The sequence below is a fragment of the Rattus norvegicus genome, chromosome 15 (assembly GCF_036323735.1).
Source record: "Rattus norvegicus strain BN/NHsdMcwi chromosome 15, GRCr8, whole genome shotgun sequence".
Lineage (NCBI taxonomy): Eukaryota > Metazoa > Chordata > Mammalia > Rodentia > Muridae > Rattus > Rattus norvegicus.
The window spans coordinates 86,834,213-86,855,067 of NC_086033.1; the positions used below are offsets into that span (position 1 = coordinate 86,834,213).

The 20,855-nt window shown below is 39.9% G+C and overlaps 1 protein-coding gene across 4 annotated transcripts in view; it reads left to right on the top strand.

Annotated features, from left to right (window-relative positions):
- Scel (sciellin) overlaps nucleotides 1-20,855 on the top strand; it is a 116,606-nt gene that overhangs the window by 79,618 nt on the left and 16,133 nt on the right. For 3 of the 4 annotated variants that reach the window (XM_006252428.5, NM_001108388.1, XM_039093532.2), the window contains 7 exons: nucleotides 282-341; nucleotides 1,516-1,575; nucleotides 7,427-7,477; nucleotides 8,889-8,951; nucleotides 14,270-14,329; nucleotides 14,469-14,528; nucleotides 14,658-14,714. In XM_006252428.5, coding sequence (XP_006252490.1) covers nucleotides 282-341; nucleotides 1,516-1,575; nucleotides 7,427-7,477; nucleotides 8,889-8,951; nucleotides 14,270-14,329; nucleotides 14,469-14,528; nucleotides 14,658-14,714 — 411 coding nt within the window. The remainder of the gene's footprint in view (nucleotides 1-281; nucleotides 342-1,515; nucleotides 1,576-7,426; nucleotides 7,478-8,888; nucleotides 8,952-14,269; nucleotides 14,330-14,468; nucleotides 14,529-14,657; nucleotides 14,715-20,855) is intronic. The other variant, XM_039093531.2, reaches the window with a different exon arrangement.

A 20,855-nucleotide genomic window follows, 5' to 3' on the forward strand; every position in this document is an offset into this window, starting at 1 on the left:
CCATTAAATGCACCAGAATACAGAGAGCTCTAGTGAAAATTCTCTAGTATCAAATGTCTGCATAAGTCTCACTCAATGAGTTCTGAGATATATATGTGTGTGTGTGTGTGTGTGTGTGTGTGTGTGTGTGTGTGTGGTGTGTAATTCCTTCCATTCATGAACAGTCACCTTTAACTCATTGTGATCTCAATGAGTGTTTATTCTGTTTTTGAGCCTTAAATAATAGTTTCATTCTACTGAAGGTCTATCATTAACCACTTCATTTCTTCAATGTTTTAAAGGGGCCAGAGCCTTGAAAATCTTATCAAAGTCACTCTGGAAGTAAACAGAAGTAGCAAAGGGTAAGAGAATTATGTCTTACCTCTCTTCTTTCCTGTGTTAATATGTAGCTCTTACAAAAGGAATGGCTGGGACACTCAGGCTGGGTAAACATGAAGCTCGTTGCTTACTAGGTGGGATTCTGAGCAAGGCCCATGAGCAGCTCACCAGTCACAGTGTGAAGGTCACGTGCTTTTCCTATCCTTGGTAGCAGGAAGCAAGAAGGATCAAGTGCAACAATGGTCATAAGGCCTCTTTGAAACAAAAGTGCTGCAAATGGAAATTATTATCAAAATGCCACTTAGTTTGCAGCTACAGGATCACTATGAATGCTTCTGGAGGAAGACTAACTTTTTGGGTAAACAATTGCCTTGTTCCAAAATAAGCTAATGAAAGAAAAATCTCAGTCGCGCCCCAATATTAGGGTTTGTTTTGAGAAGAAATTGAGAATCAAGCCAGTTTACTGATGATTTGTAAAAAGGTTAAAGTTTAATTCCCATAAGCTGAAGATTTAGACTAGTATTGATTTCTGTAAAAACTTAATAGTAAAATTAATCTTGTGGACATGCAGATTCATAGGATTCAAAGCAAAATGGCCAGTTGATTTCATTCCATTTTTAGTGAGTGGGTTTTTGTTTGGTCAGTTTGTTTAAAGTTCCAAAGATCTTAGTAATTTCATCAAGGTGAATACAATAGCAGGAAAAAGACTTGGAGAGTAAGAGTTAACATGCTCTTCTGTGTAGCCTTATGGTAATCAGTGTTTATAAGTTGGCTGATCGAAAGTGAAAGTGATAATTATGAGAAAGTGCCATTATTGAGAGAGTAGAGAGCTTTGCCTGTTAATTTCTAGTGCAGTGAGGGTACCTTTGACCACTTAGGTCTAAGTTGTTCCTTAATAAATACTGAAAACATTGTTATTGGTTGGGTCCTTTTAGTGGAAGAATGGAGCAAGCATGGTAGGCTTGAACCCAGAGACATGAGTCTAGATCTCCCTTCAGACTAGTCAGTCTGTTTGGGCTTTTCATCAAACTGAAGAACTGGGGCTGCCTGTTCTAGACGGTACTATCACTAAATTTCAGCAAAATGGCTGGTGTCAAGGTTTTAGTAAATATTTTATAATAAAATGTATATCTGTTTTAACAAATCATTTCAACCATCTGATGTAATTGATATGGTTATTCCTTCTATATTCTTAAGGGGTCAAAGTCTTGACAATTTCATCAAAGCGGTTCCTGCAACGGACAGAGCTAATCAAGGGTAAGGCTTTCAAAAATGTATCTCTCTCTCTTTCTGACTCACTCTTAAAAATCAGAGAAATGCTTTATACTGTCCTACAGACATCTGCTAGAAGGGATGCAAAGTGAGAAGCAAGTGTGTCCCCCAGCCATAGGCTGGTACTGAGACCCCTGCCCAGGGCCCCTGCATAGGGACTGTGGTAGAGACAGGACTTCCTCAAGATAGAGTGATGAACTCATTCCAGTGCAACATTTGTATTCCACACTAATGGAAATGTCCATGGGATAAGGCAGCATCCTAAAAAGATCTTCCAAAACCAGGTAGCTGATGTAGAAGTCTGGAGACGACAAAAGGTTCTTCGGTCTCCCATTATTCCCGTTCATCTCTTCGTCTAAAACCCAACCAGTTCTGAAGTTAGGAAGTTGTGTGTGTGTATGTGTGTGTGTATGTGTGTGTGTATATGTCTGTGTGTGTCTGTGTGTGTGTATGTGTGTGTATGTGTGTGTGTATGTGTGTGTATGTGTGTATGTGTGTATGTGTGTATGTGTGTGTATGTGTCTGTGTATGTGTGTGTATGTGTGTGTATGTGTCTGTGTATGTGTCTGTGTGTGTCTGTGTGTGTCTGTGTGTGTATGTGTGTGTATGTGTGTGTGTATGTGTGTGTATGTGTGTATGTGTGTATGTGTGTGTGTGTGTGTGTGTATGTGTGTGTATGTGTGTATGTGTGTATGTATGTGTATGTGTGTATATGTGTGTATATGTGTGTATATGTGTGTATATGTGTGTGTATGTGTGTGTGTATGTGTGTGTATGTGTGTGTGTATGTGTATGTGTGTGTATGTGTGTATGTGTGTATGTGTGTGTATGTGTGTATATGTGTGTGTATGTGTGTATGTGTGTATATGTGTGTGTATGTGTGTGTATGTGTATGTGTGTGTGTATGTGTGTGTGTGCGCACACATGCACACATGCGCGTGCATGGGGGTGAATGGTGTGCACATGCGTATATCTGTCTCATGTATATGGATCTATGTGTGGGGCTCCTACATGTATTGTCTGTATGTAGAAGTCAAGGGTTGACAATGAGTCTTCCCCAGAAGCTCTCACCTTAAATTATTGGAGCAAAGCCTCTCACTTGAAACCAACGTTTCTTGATTAGACTAGTCTAGCTAGAGTTCAGCTTACCTAGTTAGCCAGCTGTGGGGGGATCTTCTGTCCTCTCCAGATCTGAATTACACAAATGCTAAAAATCCAAGTTACAGTCTTTACCATTGTGTCCCAAATGTTTCCCAATGACCTATGTCCTATTCAAGGAGACCATTAAAAAAAATCACATTTGGTTCATTGAAAAAAAATTTTTAATATGTTATTTATCTTTCATATAGAAAGAACTTTCCCTGTGACATACCATGTCAAGTAAACAAAGGAATATAACCAGACCATAAATATACATGGCTATGTCAGTTGGATTGTATTAATATGAATGGTTTATAGATACATGCCTTCTTTGTGACCATTTCCTGGATCTCTGAATAGGGATGCTGTTTTAGAGTGTGTAGCTGTACAATAAAGTTTGTATAGACCAGACCAGAAGCCGGCAGCTTTTCTCAAAGGTCTAAAGAACAAGTAATCAGGTCTGAGAAGCCCAAGCAATCTCCATTTAACCACACAATCCTGCTACTACTGTGAGAGCAAATAGAAAATACCTAGTAAATGAATCCGAGTGTCTGTGTCCCAATAAATATGTATTAGAAAATTAGCGCCCCGCGGATCCCGGCCCACAGCAGCTCTCTGCTCCCAAACCCCGTGGGAGAGAGACCTCACCGCCTGATCAGGTGGGCACTCCTGAGGCTGCAGAGCGGAGGAGACCACCAACACTGCCCACCCCTGCCCACATCCCTGGCCCAAGAGGCAACTGTATAAGGCCTCTGGGTTCCCGTAGGGGAGGGCCCAGGAGCGGCAGGACCCCTGCGCCTGAGACACCGCCGGAACCTGAAGGAAACAGACTGGATAAACAGTTCTCTGCACCCAAATCCCGTGGGAGGGAGAGCTAAACCTTCAGAGAGGCAGACACGCCTGGGAAACCAGAAGAGATTGCACTCTGTGCACATCCAGACGCCAGAGGAAAACACCAAACGCCATCTGGAACCCTGGTGCACGGAGGCTCCCGGAAGGATCTGCGCAGATCTTCCCGGTTGCTGCCACAGCGGAGAGGACTTAGGCAGTACCCCACGAGCAAACTTGAGCCTTGGAACCACAGGTAGGACCAACTTTTCCCCTGCAAGAAACCTGCCTGGTGAACTCAAGACACAGGCCCACAGGAACAGCTGAAGACCTGTAGAGAGGAAAAACTACACGTCCGAATGCAGAACACTGTCCCCATAACTGGCTGAAAGAAAACAGGAAAACAGGTCTACAGCACTCCTGACACACAGGCTTATAGGACAGTCTAGCCACGGTCAGAAATAGCAGAACAAAGTAACACTAGAGATAATCTGATGGCGAGAGGCAAGCGCAGGAACCCAAGCAACAGAAACCAAGACTACATGGCATCATCGGAGCCCAATTCTCCCACCAAAATAAACATGGAATATCCAAACACACCAGAAAAACAAGATCTAGTTTCAAAATCGTATTTGATCATGATGCTGGAGGACTTCAAGAAAGACGTGGAGAACTCCCTTAGAGAACAAGTAGAAGCCTACAGAGAGGAATCGCAAAAATGCCTGAAAGAATTCCAGGAAAACATAAATAAACAAGTAGAAACCCGTAGAGAGGAGACACAAAAATCCCTGAAAGAATTCCAGGAAAACACAATCAAACAGTTGAAGGAATTAAAAATGGAAATAGAAGCAATCAAGAAAGAACACATGGAAACAACCCTGGACATAGAAAATCAAAAGAAAAGACAAGGAGCTGTAGATACAAGCTTCACCAACAGAATACAAGAGATGGAAGAGAGAATCTCGGGAGCAGAAGATTCCATAGAAATCATTGACTCAACTGTCAAAGATAATGTAAAGCAGAAAAAGCTACTGGTCCAAAACATACAGGAAATCCAGGACTCAATGAGAAGATCAAACCTAAGGATAATAGGTATAGAAGAGAGTGAAGACTCCCAGCTCAAAGGACCAGTAAATATCTTCAACAAAATCATAGAAGAAAACTTCCCTAACCTAAAAAAAGAGATACCCATAGGCATACAAGAAGCCTACAGAACTCCAAATAGATTGGACCAGAAAAGAAACACCTCCCGTCACATAATAGTCAAAACACCAAACGCACAAAATAAAGAAAGAATATTAAAAGCAGTAAGGGAAAAAGGTCAAGTAACATATAAAGGCAGACCTATCAGAATCACACCAGACTTCTCGCCAGAAACTATGAAGGCCAGAAGATCCTGGACTGATGTCATCCAGACCCTAAGAGAACACAAATGCCAGCCCAGGTTACTGTATCCTGCAAAACTCTCAATTAACATAGATGGAGAAACCAAGATATTCCATGACAAAACCAAATTTACACAATATCTTTCTACAAATCCAGCACTACAAAGGATAATAAATGGTAAAGCCCAACATAAGGAGGCAAGCTATACCCTAGAAGAAGCAAGAAACTAATCGTCTTGGCAACAAAACAAAGAGAATGAAAGCACACAAACATAACCTCACATCCAAATATGAATATAACGGGAAGCAATAATCACTATTCCTTAATATCTCTCAACATCAATGGCCTCAACTCCCCAATAAAAAGACATAGATTAACAAACTGGATACGCAACGAGGACCCTGCATTCTGCTGCCTACAGGAAACACACCTCAGAGACAAAGACAGACACTACCTCAGAGTGAAAGGCTGGAAAACAACTTTCCAAGCAAATGGTCAGAAGAAGCAAGCTGGAGTAGCCATTCTAATATCAAATAAAATCAATTTCCAACTAAAAGTCATCAAAAAAGATAAGGAAGGACACTTCATATTCATCAAAGGAAAAATCCACCAAGATGAACTCTCAATCCTCATCTTCGGTTGGTTTATATACAAGTGTGCAATTTCTAGGCTTGAAAGTAAAATGATGCTATCTGGTGCTGGATAGAGGAGCCTTATTTTTTATTATGGCAGCTTGCTATTTTTGTAACATGGTGATTTGGTTGAACACAATAAAGTTTGATCTCCCCTTCTTCCTGGATGAGTGAGGAGATGATTAAATGTTGATGTCAGCATCCTTGAGCATATTCAGATGAGCTTCTGCTTCTGTTGAAAAGGATGCTGTGTTTGATTGTGGTCCGAAGCTTTGAAGCACTACTTGGCATCTCCTTCCTTGGAGGTCTCACTGTTTAAACATAACAGATTTGATAGCTTGTTGGTAAGGTGAGGTCCAGCTTGTCTCCACTAGGTCATCTTCATGTGAATCCGGTGGTTATACGGTTTTGTTTTAGGGATATTTCATTTTTTTAATAACGGTTTTAGCTGACATTCATGGAGAGAATGAATCCTTAGAACTGTGCCACTAGTGAAAGGAAATCCTGTCTAGAGTATGTTTCTTTACAAAGCTGTGTCACACCATCCTTTGGGCCCTCTGCTGGAAAAGTAGAATCAAGTCTCAAATAATGCCTTTTAAATTGTATCCTCTAGTATTATAGATGTAGGACAGTACTGTATCATACCTCTGTGGATGTAAAATAGCTTGTACCTGCTTTATGATACGTAGTAGTGACCGTGCTTTATCAGAGATGTTTTTAATGATGTTGCTCAGAATGTTTTCTTTCCAGATGATGATTGAGAAGCTAATTTAAAAAAAATGGTGCCAGGTACCACAAGAGTAACAGAACTGTGCTGTTTTCTCGGGTTTTGTTTTTTTACTTTTTTTTTTTAATGGAGTGTGCTGGATGTCTCTACAGTTTTGTTCAGATGACTGCAGAACCTGGAAAAGCTGTTGCTGCTGTTGATGCATAACACACTGCTATTATTGGTCTTTTTATATAAATATATATATATATATAGATATATATATAGATATATAATTTGAATTTTTTGAAACTTTAGCTGTGCTGTCAACTTTGGAAAAAAGTATCCCCGTTTACTGTGTTGAGTTGGCACTGTACAGAAATTAACAGCCATATTGGTCTAGAAATGTTGAACGTAAGTTTTTTCCATTTGTACAGGGGTAACACACTGTATTAAATATGTAAGGTCTTATCTACGTGGGTTTGATTGCAAAAACTAATAAAGTATTCTCTAAATTTAAAAAAAAAAAGAAAATTAGCACGCAGGAGCAATTTAACCCAGGGGGCGTGGCTTAGTCAGTGGAGATCCCTAGCCTAGACAGTATTGGAAGGGAGAGGGGAATCAACCCAGAATGCAGTGAAGCAACTTCTTAAATTCAGCTGCATAAATGATGTCATCGTAGTGAGGCTGAACTGAAGATGTCGCCATCGTGAATCTGAATCTTTAGTGCTAAGTTGTGCTGAGATTTCACAACGCCACTACGGATAAAACCTTATTGTCAGACACTGAATTCAGAGACTGAATAAATACTTTACATTGGAAGTAGAAAATCTCCTACAGAGCCCCACAGCCTCTGCTCAGAATGACTGTTCTAACTATTAGCATACTAACTGTAGAAAACTCACTGTGGTCTGTTGACTTTGTGTCTGGCTAGTCGTGTGTGTGTGTGTGTGTGTGTGTGTGTGTGTGTGTGTGTGTGTGTTTATTTGCAAATTTTATATAATAAAGTTTATTTTTCAGAAGGGGACTCAAGTCATGCTGGAGTTTTCAGTTACTAAATATCAGTTTGATTCGATATTCAGAGGGAAAATTATAATACCATTGTTCTTCGATGGCCTTGTTAGATATTGCAATGTATTTTCAGGAGCCAAGGCCTGGACAGTCTTATGAAGGTGACCCCCTCAGCAAACAAAAGGTGAGTTTTGGGAGATTATTGACTGATATATTCTCCAGTTAACGTAAAAGGAGTAGGATTATTTGGGTAAAGATGTTTCAAAGGAGGGGATAAAAAACTTAGATGATTTGTTGATCTTAAACTGCTAGACTGGGTTTTTTTTTTTTTTTTACTATTGTTTCCATTTATTTCACTATAATATTGTTTAAGATGAAAATCCTGATGCTAATTCTGTGTAATTACTGCTTGAGAAATTTCTTGTGACACCATAATCACAGAAGTCGGTTAATACTGCAAATTCTTTTTTTTCTTTAAAGATTTATTTATTTATTTATTTTTTCCATGTATGTGAGTACACTGTCACTGTCATTGGACAGACCAGAAGAGGGCATCGGATCCCATTACAGATGGTTGTGAGCCACCGTGTGGTTGCTGGGAATTGAACTTAGGTCCTTTGGAAGAGCAGTCAGTGCTCTTAACCACTGAGCCATCTCTCCAGCCCAATACTGCAAATTCTTAGTTAATAAATTGTAAGTGTATAAAAATGAATAAACTGAAGAATATCCATTTGCTGCTGACTCACAATCACAAGGAGTAATATTTAAATATATAAGAAATTAATATTTCTTGTGAGAACACTGGCAGCGTAGCAGGTTTATACTTAAGTTAGAGTGTTTTTACGTGGCGCTGAGTTTACTTCTGGTTGTGAGAAATGAAGTCCGTTTACATACTGGAGCAATAGCTGACAAAAGCATGTGGGAGACACTCCGACTTCTCACTCAAAAAGCTCCTGTGAGAACCATGTTGGTGCATGAAAGGGGCTCCTGCAAACAAGAGGAAGAGGGAGGAAGTTCAGGGAAGTGCACAGAGCTCCCGGGCAGCTGTCCTGAGCTCCACCTGAAGGACACCAGGGGAAGGAATGAGCGAGCGTGCTGCTTGGGGGCTGTGTGATCAAGTATGATCCCATTTTTCTTGGCGATTTGGTTCCAGGGTGTGTTTTAATCTTTATAAATCTCCTCTTTATGAAGGATGGTCCTATCCATCCCTGTACTCTGAGAACGGAAGGGTTCAGCAGAGGTTAGAGTTGAAGACCAGCCTATTTCTCTTCAAAGGAAGTAGGGAGACCCTATCTGAAAAACAAAACAAAAGCCAAAGTAATTAATGATCTGAGGTAGAAACTGTATTATTACACACACACACATACACACACACAAACACAAACATCTCACACACACACTCACACAAATATACATACACATATCTCACATACACACACACTCATCTCACACACTCATACTCACATACATGTCTCATACACTCTTGCACACTCACACACAGACATCCATAAACTCACACACACATACATTCCAACACATACACACACTCATACACACTGATTTCTTACTGTCTTTGACCTTTTGTTTTGTTTTAGCAATCAACACAGTCTTGATGAACTTGTTAACACAAGCCCCAAAGCTGTCAAAACTACTGCTGGGTAAGCAAAATTACTTTTTTTTTGTTTTTCTTCTTAACTAAACATCACAAATATGAATACCATAATCATTTTATGAGAAAATTGGATGAGTTCTTAAATACCATCATTATTTTTATATGTACCAAGACACTTACAAGTTAATTTCAGTATTTAGACATAGCAAGATACAGAGAGATGAAAATTGTATATAATGGGCCTTCTCTTAGTCTTAAGAAAAGCAATAGGTGGGAACAATGAAGAAGGGAGGTGGGGTGATGGCTGGGCAGAGACTAACACTATTCGGCTTGTAAAGCATTAGTGCTATTTTTCCTCATGATAAAATGTATTAATGATAACTGGAAATATACCCAGAAGGCTCATTCAACCCCTCGTAAGTGATGCACTTACTTCTTTGTGGGAAAGTGTTTTTTTGGGGGGGAGGTGTAGAGATTTGATGTGGCTTATTGGTCTTTAGAGGGCTTAGGCTTACAAAAGGGATGTGAATTAAATTTAATAATTCTTCTAGTAGTGCCTCTAAGATGGTTAAATGCATTTGTCTCTGATTATGTACAGTTCTCATTACATATGTATTTTTTTTTGTATAAAATCTTAGGACTATCTACAAAACTTCCGTTTTCAGGTTGTGTTGGCGCCTCTAAAAACCGTAAAGCCTTAGAGATGGAGTGGAGGAACCCCAGAAAATCTTAGCCCAGTCGATGGGAACGATTTTGAAGAGCTCAGTACCAGGATGCTGTTTTGTAGAAGGGAGAAGAAGGACTCGGAAAGGTTAAGCAGTTTAGCCAGGGTCACAGAGAAAACTAAGGGGAGACAGATAGCGTTTCCATGATTTCTGAGGCAGTGAAGAATTACCGAGCACCTCCTGGGTTCACAGCTATCACTAGGTCTCATTTGCTTGCATGTTCGGTATAATTACAGGCCGTGGACACCAAAAAGAGAATTCGGTCGTCATACTCGATCTTATAAAGAGCAGGCAATTAGCATAGATTAAAGCTAATTATGTACCAGGGGCACAGAGATGTTACTTTAAGACAATAATAGGTTGTCAGTTTAACAGATTACATTTAGGAGCCCCCATATACTTGTGACTGAACGTAGAATGTACTGTCACTGAGTTTCATTTAAAAGGAAAAATGAAAGGAAAATGCTCTTGTAATAACATTACACCCAGTACCATTTGTATTCCTGGGGACGATGTTAGAGAGGACAGAGCTGTAGGCAGTGTCTGGTCCAAGCTCGTCGCTGACACATCACTGAGGGTTGATCTCAGAACATTCTGTCCTCTATAAATAAGGTCCTGTGGTTGCCTGCTCAAGTCTGTTCTTTACTCCGTAGCACACAGACTTTAATCTTCAGGTAAAGGAGGGTTCACTAAATGCCTCAGGAAATCCAGGAGGGGACAAAGATAGGATCATGGTTTCTGTTGTGGGACAATGGGAAGTGCCCCTCAGTGGTCTGACAGAGTCACTTGTAGGATCGCATATGGATGACATTACCACAAGTGTGCAACACAATACACTCCAGAGCCTCACCCTCCACAGAAATAAAACATGAAGACCTGGTGCTCCACCCATTGGTAACACAAATCATGGACTTGAGTAGGAAAGATGTTACATTTTCCCAGGATAAAACTTAAACATTGAATTCCTTTGTTTGAAGGATTTGGGCCTGGGCAGTGTTTCCAGTTCCTATTTCTATTAGCTGAGATAAATTGCCTCTGCCAAGCATTGAGAGACTCTAGCGCCATCGCTTAGATCCTAGCTGTGGCGATGATTTCACACAGTGTTGCCTTTTTAAAAGTACTGGTAGCACATGGCATGTCTTTGTCTGCTGGGCTTTTGTTTCTCAGACTTTGGGTATGCTCCTTATTAAAGGGTTTATACCCAATTTAACAAGAAGCAAACAGCAGAAGAATGAATCAAATAGAAAATATTCAAGTTCTAATGTTGTCAGGGCATTCCTCTCTCTCTCTCCCTCTCCCTTTCCCTCCCTCTCCCTCTCCCTCTCCCTTTCCCTCCCTCTCCCTCCCTCCCTCTACTTCTCCCTCTCCCTCTCCCTCTCCCTCTACTTCTTCCTCTCCCTCTCCCTCTCCCTCTCCCTCTCCCTCTCCCGCTTTGTGTGTGTGTGTGTGTGTGTGTGTGTGTGTGTGTGTGTGTGTTTACACTGGGCTTCATATAATACTGGTTCTAATAGAATATCATGGTTTTAGGCTTTTAGACAAACAAGACTGTTTTGTGCTCAGTGGAATATGTAGAAAAAGAAGCTTTGACATTAGTTTTTGCACTTCCTGTCTTTATTCTAAATTATGTTTTCGGACAGTGTATGCAGTCACGCCGAAATCCATTTTGATTGATCTTAAACGTAAACAAGCTGTGACTTTTAAATGCACGCTTCCCTCTACAAGGTTTTACCCCTTGTTGTTCCATTTTCCTCTTAATATATTAAGTTCACGTGGTTTTAAATGCTTCCATATTTGTCATTGTTTAGACTTAACAGACGTCTTCCAGCCTTTCTCACTTAATCTTCGTAGCAACCATTTTGTAACTAAATGGTTTCAATTAATTTATCTTGAGGAATTATGTTTTTAGTTGTGCTCATTTGCCAACCATTCTTTCTAATATATTGATAGATTTTTTTTAAATTGAAAATATTATTATTGAGGGTAACTCAACACATTAAAAATTCAGGTTGAGATTTCCCATCGCACAGGGAGATCTGAGAACTCTGGGAAGATGGTTTCCAGTGGTGGAAACCGTGATGGACACACATGGAGAGGAGGGGGAGGGGAATGTTTCCTTCCTTTAGACTTTGTTGGTGACTCACCGCTAAGCGGCTCTCTGTTTAGCTCTGTCGAAATCATCTTGATAGTAAAACACTCCTTTAGATCAGTGTTAGGGGGAAGGGGAGCCAAGCAAGCTGCTGCCCCAGATGGTACGGCAAAAAGATACTGTCCGTCGCTCTTGGAATCTTTTGCCATGGCATGTGACATGTGTTTCTCTAAGTATATATTTATAAAATGTTAAGATCAAATAATCCAATTAAAGTAGGCAAATGAACTGGATAGATACTTCTGAAATGAAGTATGAATGCCCAATAACACAACAAAGAAAATTATAAGTAAAATGCAAACTAACACTACTTTTGGATTCTACTGTAGTCAAAATGGCTATTATGAAAAGTAAAATAAATTGAGTCACTAAACCAAAATCATAAGCAAACAAACAAGCAAAATACCCAAGTGCTTGTAAGCATAAGGGGCAAGAACAACCATTAGACACTATTTGTGGGAATGGAAATTAGTCCAGACATTATGGAAGTCATGCTCTTCCTTCAAAGAACTAAATCAGAGCTACCATATGAGCCAGTTGTTCCACTCTTGTGCATACACATGGGAGGAAATGAAGCCTTCAAAAAGGACACTTAAGTGCAGTGAGATTTGTATTATGATGACTGAAGAGGTCAAAAAAAGAGAAAAAAGCCAAGACAAAAAAAATAGGAGAGTGTAGGAAGATTTATACCTTGAGGTAGGTAAGGAAAATGTGGGAGTCATTTCCAAAGCAATTGTTTCCTTAAATGAAGAACCATGTTGTTTAGAAAGCATCTGCATATTCACATAGAGGATCACACTGAGGGCAGACACTTTGCCAAGCGTGCTCAGTACAACCGGAGCATTGTTGAGCAGTCTCGGTTTCAGGTCATAGAACTTAAGAGAGACATGGATGGAGAGTCTTCTGTGCACACTTACCTTATTTCCCCAAATGTTTTAGCAAAGGTCAACGAAAATGATACACAGAAGGTGTCTTAGTTAGGGTTTTACTACTGTGAACAGATACCGTGACCAAGGCAATTCTTATAAGGCCAACATTTAATCAGGGCTGGCTTACAGGTTCAGAGGTTCAGTCCATTATCATCAAGGTGGGAGCATGGCAGCATCCAGACAGGCATGGTGCAGGAGGAGCTGAGAGTTCTACGTCTTCATCTGAAGGCTTATAGCAGATATTGACTTCCAGGTAGCTAGGACTAGGGTCTTAAAGCCCACACCCACAGTGACACACCTACTCCAACAGGGCCAAAACTTCTAATAGTGCCACTCCCTGGCCCAAGCATATACAAACCATGACTGAAGGTATATAAATATAGACACTTGTCCCCTTGTCCCTAAGGGTGCTGCCTCCCTCACTTAGCTCCTAACTGCCACACTCATGTTTACTATGACATTGTTCCCAGCAGCTGAAATACAGCCTACCTGCCCATCAACAAATGAATGGATAAAGAAAATAGATCATATATATGTGTGTATAGATCATATATATATATATATATATATATATATATATGTGTGTGTGTGTGTGTGTGTGTGTGTGTGTATTATTCAGTCATGTAGAAGATCAAATTATATCGCTTCTAGGAAACTGGCTAGAACTAGAAAGTATCATGTTAAGTAAAGCATCACAAACGAAGAAGGAAAAGTTATGCATTTTGTCTCATATAGAAAAAAACCCTTCAAAACAAAAGAAAAAGTCACTGTCAGTAGAACGGGGCTAATAAGGAAGGGAAGGGGGATTCAGGAAGAAGAGAGAGAGGGAGCACATTAAGAGCAGGTAGAGGAAAGGGAGATGTGATCAGAACATGGTAAAAGAAGGTATGAGAAGTCTCAAGGACATTCATTGATTTATATGACAGTGCATGCTAATAATCATAATTGACAAGGCTTAGATGGATACTTTAAGTGCCCACTCCCTAGACCTCAAGACAAGGAGCTTGAGGATGTAAGTCCAGAGTGGTGAAGACTGGTTTGTAGGTGAGATGACAGTCACACCATGGATCCTTAGGAGGATGGTGCTTTATAAAGTGTACATCTAACAACAAAGAACTGGGCCCCCCTCAGTTCTTCAGTCATAAAATCAGGGTTTTGATGGCTTGCTGGACATCTGTTTGCTAGGCTTACATTCAGGATATCTCTGCTTTGGGGCTCCTAATTTTAATATTGATATGATCTTTAAAATGGCAAAGGCTTGAGGATCAGTTTTGTCTTCATACTGTTAAAACACTAATGTGCAAATGTCAGGTCTTAGAAAACTCTCTGTGGAGGGCTGAAGGTGTACACCCTGGTAGATTGTTCTGGTAATGAAGTGTGCAGACTCAGGGCAAGTTCTGAGCATGATTCTTCCTGCCCTGGGGTTAGGTGGGAAACACCATTGCTGTTCTTGATCACAACAGTACATCACATACTATAACCATTTCCTCCTTTAAGGGTCATTTACGATAGCCCCAAACCCTACTGCCTCTAACCCTTAATGCTTCTGTTTCCCCCGCCAAAGACACCAAGATCTTGATAAGTTCATCAAAGTCAATGCTGATGTTCTTACAAACAACCAAAGGTAAGAAAATATTTTTTAATGAATTTTGGTTGGGAAGAATATTCTGTTTCATTATTTCAAGTAAAGTTGAAGCCCCATCCTTTCTAAAATAGCTTTATTATTAACTTTCTTCTTTACTTTTCTATTATTCCACCAACAGGAACCATGATTTAGACAACAGCATCAGAGGGAATCCTACAGTGAACAGATGCGACCAAAGGTAGTAAAACTAGAGCCATTAATTCACATTTCAGCTGTTTTCCTTGTGGGAAGTATTTGCTATTGCTGTATTGATCTAGCATGACCAAATTACCATTACTAACCCACCCCCCTTTACAATTTTAAACAGCCATGACTTGGATAATCTTATCAAAGTGAAGCCTTCTGCTCTCCGAAACACAAATGGGTAGGTGACCCTACCTGACTGATTTTGATGTATTCTCAAGGCCCCAGGGTAGGAGTTTTCTTTTTTGCTTTTTGAAGAAGGCTTCCGGTTTTCTTTAGTTTTCAAAGGACCCATTTATAACCTGTGTGTCTCCTGTCAACAAGGAAACATACTGTATTCTTCTTGAGCCAATGGCTTGGTTTCAGAGTGAGTTCTGGGTTGGGGATTTAGCTCAGTGGTAGAGCACTTGCCTAGGAAGCGCAAGGCCCTGGGTTCAGTCCCCAGCTCCGGGGGGGTAGGGGGAAGAACCAGAGTGAGTTCTGGGCTTATGTGTACCGAGACAGATAATAAAATCTAAGACTTATTCCCTGGAGAAAAATAAATACAACTAACAGGAAAAAATATTTTGAGGAAATTAAAGCAACATGGAAAGGGTGATGTGGTTCTTCCAAAAAAAAAAAAAAAAATCCCAGAGCCTCAGCTTGTCTGTCTCTCAAAGTGTTTCAGCACATTGTAACTTCAAGCTTACATCTTGAGTTTTGAAGCCACCCCCTAATGTGCTATTAAAGCAAAATTATATTAATTTTCCTCTTTCCTTTCTTCTGTCTATCCCCTCCAAGACACCTTTCCTGCACAGCCCCTTTAATGCTCTGTGGCTGTTTCTTCCTTTACTATTGTTATGTACACATATGAACTTGTATGTACACCTATGTAAATATAACCTGCAGGAGTCTACTTTCATTGTTCGCATGTATATAGTTCTAGGCTGATCACTTTGGATGCTCAATAAGCTAGCTAATCCCCAGGAGAAGGGAGAACCCTCCCTTTCCCATCAGGCATTGGTTTGCTATAGTTCTGGTCTAATGGTACAGCCCCATGAGATTTCTCCTTCTCGAGCTAGCACATCTGTTTGCATTGCCAATGTTCTAGTCTTATTTATGTAGCCATTTCTAGGACAGACTGTCTCACAGAATACTTCCTCTTACAATCACTCTATATAACCTCTTCCATGACCTTTCATAAGCCACAGATGAAGGAATCAATAGAGATCTGTCTACTAGGAGCCCCGCAATTTGTTGATTTCTGCATTATGTCTAGTTGTGGTTCTCTGTGATAGTTGCCATTTGCTGTATGAGAAGCCACTTTGATGGGTGAGGGGGCTACGTTTATCTGTGGGTATAAGGATAAGATTTAGAATGTAGGAAGGGATTATTCTGGTCCAGCAAAGTCAGGTAGTAGATTATTTTCTAAAGCCCACGGTCACCCTAGCCCCAGGGAGATGTCTAGGTTTCTAGTTCCAGAAATTACAGAACGGGCCTTATCAATAGAGTGGGCTTTAAGTCCAATTATTTGGATGGATTTTTTTCCTATCGGTATCTATTTGGGGAGATTACCAGTCATGTTAGTAATAGGTCTAGCAGCCATGTTATATAATAACTGATCGAGGAACATGCCTTCTGACCCCCCACTTCACCCCTATTTCCGTCAAATGTGTTGTATCGGCAATGGTAACCCTTACAAGAGTCTTGCCTCTGGTTTTGCTACAAGAGGGAAATTTTACAAAGGGTAGCTTTTACTTTAGCAACTTCTTTTCCAGAAAGCCACAGAAAGGGAACATTTTTCTAAAGCAAATATGATAAATACTTTTAAAAAAAGGAATTCTTTTTTTTTTAAATTCAAGGTATCATAGAATTCTATGATGGCAGCTTGGTTGTCTTAGCTAACCTGACTGACTTCTCTTTAGCAGTTACCTAGATTTGAAGATTAACAGTCAAGAATTATCACACAGCAGACGAACAGAAAAGACAGCTGTTTTAAAAGAGTGAGTTTATAGATTGATTCAGTCACCTGTATCTACCATGTGACCATGATTTCAGCATAGGTCAAGAAAGGGAACTTTTAAACACACCCTAGTGGGATGAGCCCTTGCAAAGCCCTTTACATCAGTGTGTGAGACGCCGACACTGATCAGTTAGAAGCAGGACAGCAGAAAATCAGTGCTTGTTTGTGACTCTGCTGACATTTCCAGCAGCTGCATATTTCATTCACAGTTGGAGACTGCATAGACCTCACGCATCCATCAGAAATATATATAAGCATCCCTGAGATCCCAAGAACGCAGCAACCAGAATGAATGCAGATATGCAGAGAATTTCCATTTACTCAATGAGAAATAGCATGGCATTTAGTAGTAATGTAAACCAATACTGAAGAGAGATGCCATTTTCTGTAGCTGATAAGCTGACGTTAGATTAATTATTAATGTTCTAAACTTCTGCTTCCAAATAGGTATCGAAGAATACCTCATGTTGCTAATGATACTAAAGACTCCCTAGTAAAAAGGGGCATCATTCACGTACAGCAAAAAATAATCTTTATTTGTAGTCAGAGTTCCATTTGTCAGTATCTTTCCTGTTTGTTGACGTAAACCTTCCAGGATTTTAGCCCTGTAATATGAGGATAGTTTCCTCCTATCTCCCTGCTGCGTGTTTCTCATATTTCTGCTCAAGACAAACACGGTGTATATCACTCTATCGCTTCACTTCCTGTAACCAATCAATCTATCAGTCATCACTGTGGTTGCTTCTCATAATACCCTTTCCCACCCATCCCACCCATCCTCTCTGACCTGTATACTTTATTCCCTCTCATTGCCAGGCCAGAGAAGGTACTATGTATCCTTGGGCACCAACCTCAGTATTTCTCAAACTCTTTCTATCTACAAGGTCCTTAGAGGTGTGGATGGAATTACCTTGTTTCTTTCTTTATATAGCATAGCAACATAATGGCAACATGCCCGATACATATTAAGTGTTTCTCAAATTTAATGTGAATGAAAGGCTAAACTCAGAACAGCCAGTGCTTTATGACAGTCCACCTAGGTGAAATCTATTGTCTTGCACCTCCAACATTCTCAGCTCCTGTCACTGAAACTAAATAGAATAAATATACTTTGTTATGGTTTATTTATTTACTTGGGCCAGTGACTATTTCCTGCTTATGACAACCTCAAGGAATCCCAGTGACCCAGGAACACTAAAATTATTATTTATGTCTTATACTTAAAACATTTAAATCATACACAAATCTATTTTTGAAGATAAAATCTTGAAGAATATAAAATACTCATTGAAAAAGCATGCTGATGTCATACCGCCTGTCTATGTCAGTAAGTTAAGGAATTATGTGAGCCGTTTCACTAGATGCACTCTTCTTCTCAAGAAGATTCACTTTGAGCTGAAGATGTGATGTCTAAAATCAATTTCTGACAGAAAAGAAAAAAAAACAGTTAATTTTTTTGGTGTGGAAGCTATTTAATTTTGTAAATGTGTTGGACAGTATACAAAGCAGATTAAGTTAGCAATTTAGAGAGAAACATATTGTACCCTATTAATAAAAGCCTCCTACATGCACACTAGAGAGGAAGAGTCACTAGAACTGAGCTCAGAACTTTCTTGCATCAGAATTTATCCTAGGAAAAGCTGACTGCTAAGCCTCTCCACATTTTCCCTTAATTGGCACTGCAAGGAAGGCCCATATTCCTCCACACAGTGGAGAAGACGTTATGCTATTACAACATGGAAATTCTTATGCTGAAAAATATGGATGTGCCTTCATATCTTAGATAACTCATGTTCTGTCATTTTAAAATGGCTTGAAAACTATACTTTAATGGCATTCTTAGACGTATGATGTAGCCAAGCAGAAGTCAAGTCTAGAATGTGCAAGGGCCAGGCTGGGTTCCTAGCGCCAATACAAAAATAAAAGACACAAAAAGACTTCGAGCACTGGCTCAACCTTGTAACATTTGGCTTGCACTTCTTAAAAAAAAACTCTATCGCTCACACTTTGACTCACAGCTTTTCATCTTCTGCCACAGTGTAAAAGACACCAGGCAATACATGTGATCTTAATTACAGAGCACTTATTTTTGCATCCTTTAGCTTGGGTAGTCTAAACTTTTACTGGATCTGCCGGTCGAGCTAATGCTACCCCATCAATGTGCAGGACTCAAGAAAATGCAAATCACGTGCTCTTCATCACATAGCTTCTTCCTTCCTTTACATATGGGTACAGGTTATTCAAATAAAAACAATCCGATAGCTTAGCCAACCAACCTTGGTATGTGCCGACAGCTAACAAAATGAGAAAAATTATATGAAACCTCAGATGATGTTATTTCTTTGAAAGTATCTTCCTTGAAGGCATGCATAGGCTCAGCTTTTGAGTTACCTACTGTAGTTGCTGAATCTGCAAGGATCTGACTTCCTCTGCCTCCTCCAGTGGAGCTCTTTTCCTTCTCTCCAAAACTACACCCCAAAGAGCAGGAGTGAGTTGTGTAGACAGAGATGTGGTCAACATCTGTAGCAGTCACAACTGGAATATTCTTGAGGAATTAAAGATATCTACCCTTAGGCTGAGAAACTTACGTCAGGACAGGCCTGTGAGGGATCCCCAAGAAAACCCATGTACTATATTGTTTAAACACAAACATATATTTTCTCATAATTCTAGAGGTGAGAAGTCTGAGATCAAGTTGTCTTGACAGGGTTGGTTCCCTCTTAGGCTAAGAAAGGAAGATCTCTTCCAGACTTTTCTTCGTGACTTTATCTTCCTGTGTTTATGCAACACATGCTTGCCAACACAGTCCTTATTGGGCCCTCTTTCACAGTAACTAAAAGCCACAGCTCTCCTCAATGGAACATTTGGTTACTTCAAGGTTATCCCAGTGGGGAACATGTAACTACCTGGTACAAAATTCTGATTTCCCAACCTTCCCATATCCTGGGAGCTTGTACCCTTTCCCACTGCCTGTTTGAATCATTACTGTGATATCCCATTTCTCAAGCTTTAAACCAGGAAAGCATCACTTACTTGTGAAGGCTGTTAAGATAACATGGTGGCCTCTGGTGCCACAAAGATAGCTTTCATAATAAGTCGTGGAAACCATCAGGGCTTAGGCCAATTCAAAGACTTCTGTGCGTTATTAATGTGCAGGATCGACCTCACACAGCTCTATCTGATAATGTGGAGGAGTTCAGTTATGAATATTATGTCATCACTCAGATTAAAACATCAATTAATATTCCTGAAATACTGTACATTTTATATAGTTTCATTAGAATATTTCAACTCACATTAAAAATATTTAAACAAATTTCTAGATTTTTAAATGGACACAAATAGGAATTTGAGTATGAAGTTTAAGCGGCTATAGTGTGCTCTCTAATTTACATAGTTTACATAAGTTATTAATGGCTTGAATATTGTATGGGAAGTATTAAATCCCTTTCCACATAAACATAAGGATATTTTATTGTGTTTTGCATCCTAACGTTAGTTTTGCGAGTGAGAATCCATACGTTCATTTTTTTTGAAGGGTAAATAGTATTTGAATCCAACATTTTGAAGCAGGAGAAGGGAGAATTTTAGGAATTGGAGTTATTCCAAAGACATGAAATCTTGGGCTTGAAATAAAGATGAAGAAGTCCCTTGAGACTGTGGAATCAATAACTCTCATCCTTACATCACCACATTCTATTAACTATTTCTCATTTTCCCATTTTTACTGGTTTCATTCACGGCTTAATCATGGTGCATGACCTGTGTTTTCTTCACCAAAACCTTGGACATTGGGAACCTCATTTACAAAATGATATCTAAGGATTTACATTCTCAAAGTAGTAAGAGAGAAAACCGGCTTCACTTGTTCTGATTCTGAAGCAAAGCTCCTCTGTAGGCTTCGGGACAAAGGCTTTTTCAAATTCCTGAAAGCAGCAAACAGGATCTTTTAATGGCATGTTGATAGGCAAATGACTAACCTATCATAACATTCCAGAGGGCCCTGTAATTCATCGAAGGTGTACTATCCCGAGACAAGCTACGATTGAAGCATCTTGTCGATACCCTTATCCTACACCTTGTGAATTTCTTACTCCGCTGCAGGGCAGAACATTTATATTTCTGTAACGCAGTAGTGCGAGTTAAGTCTCTGGCTAAAGCCTCTGAGCACTGGTTTCATATTGGCAGGTAGTGCGATTTCAACTCTTGGTTCTTCTGTAACTTAGTTCACTGGCTTTGGGAGATTCCCTCTGTCTTTCCAAGCTCCAGATGCTGGTCCTGCAAGATCTCCTGAGATCGGAATAAGCTAGTCCACAAGAA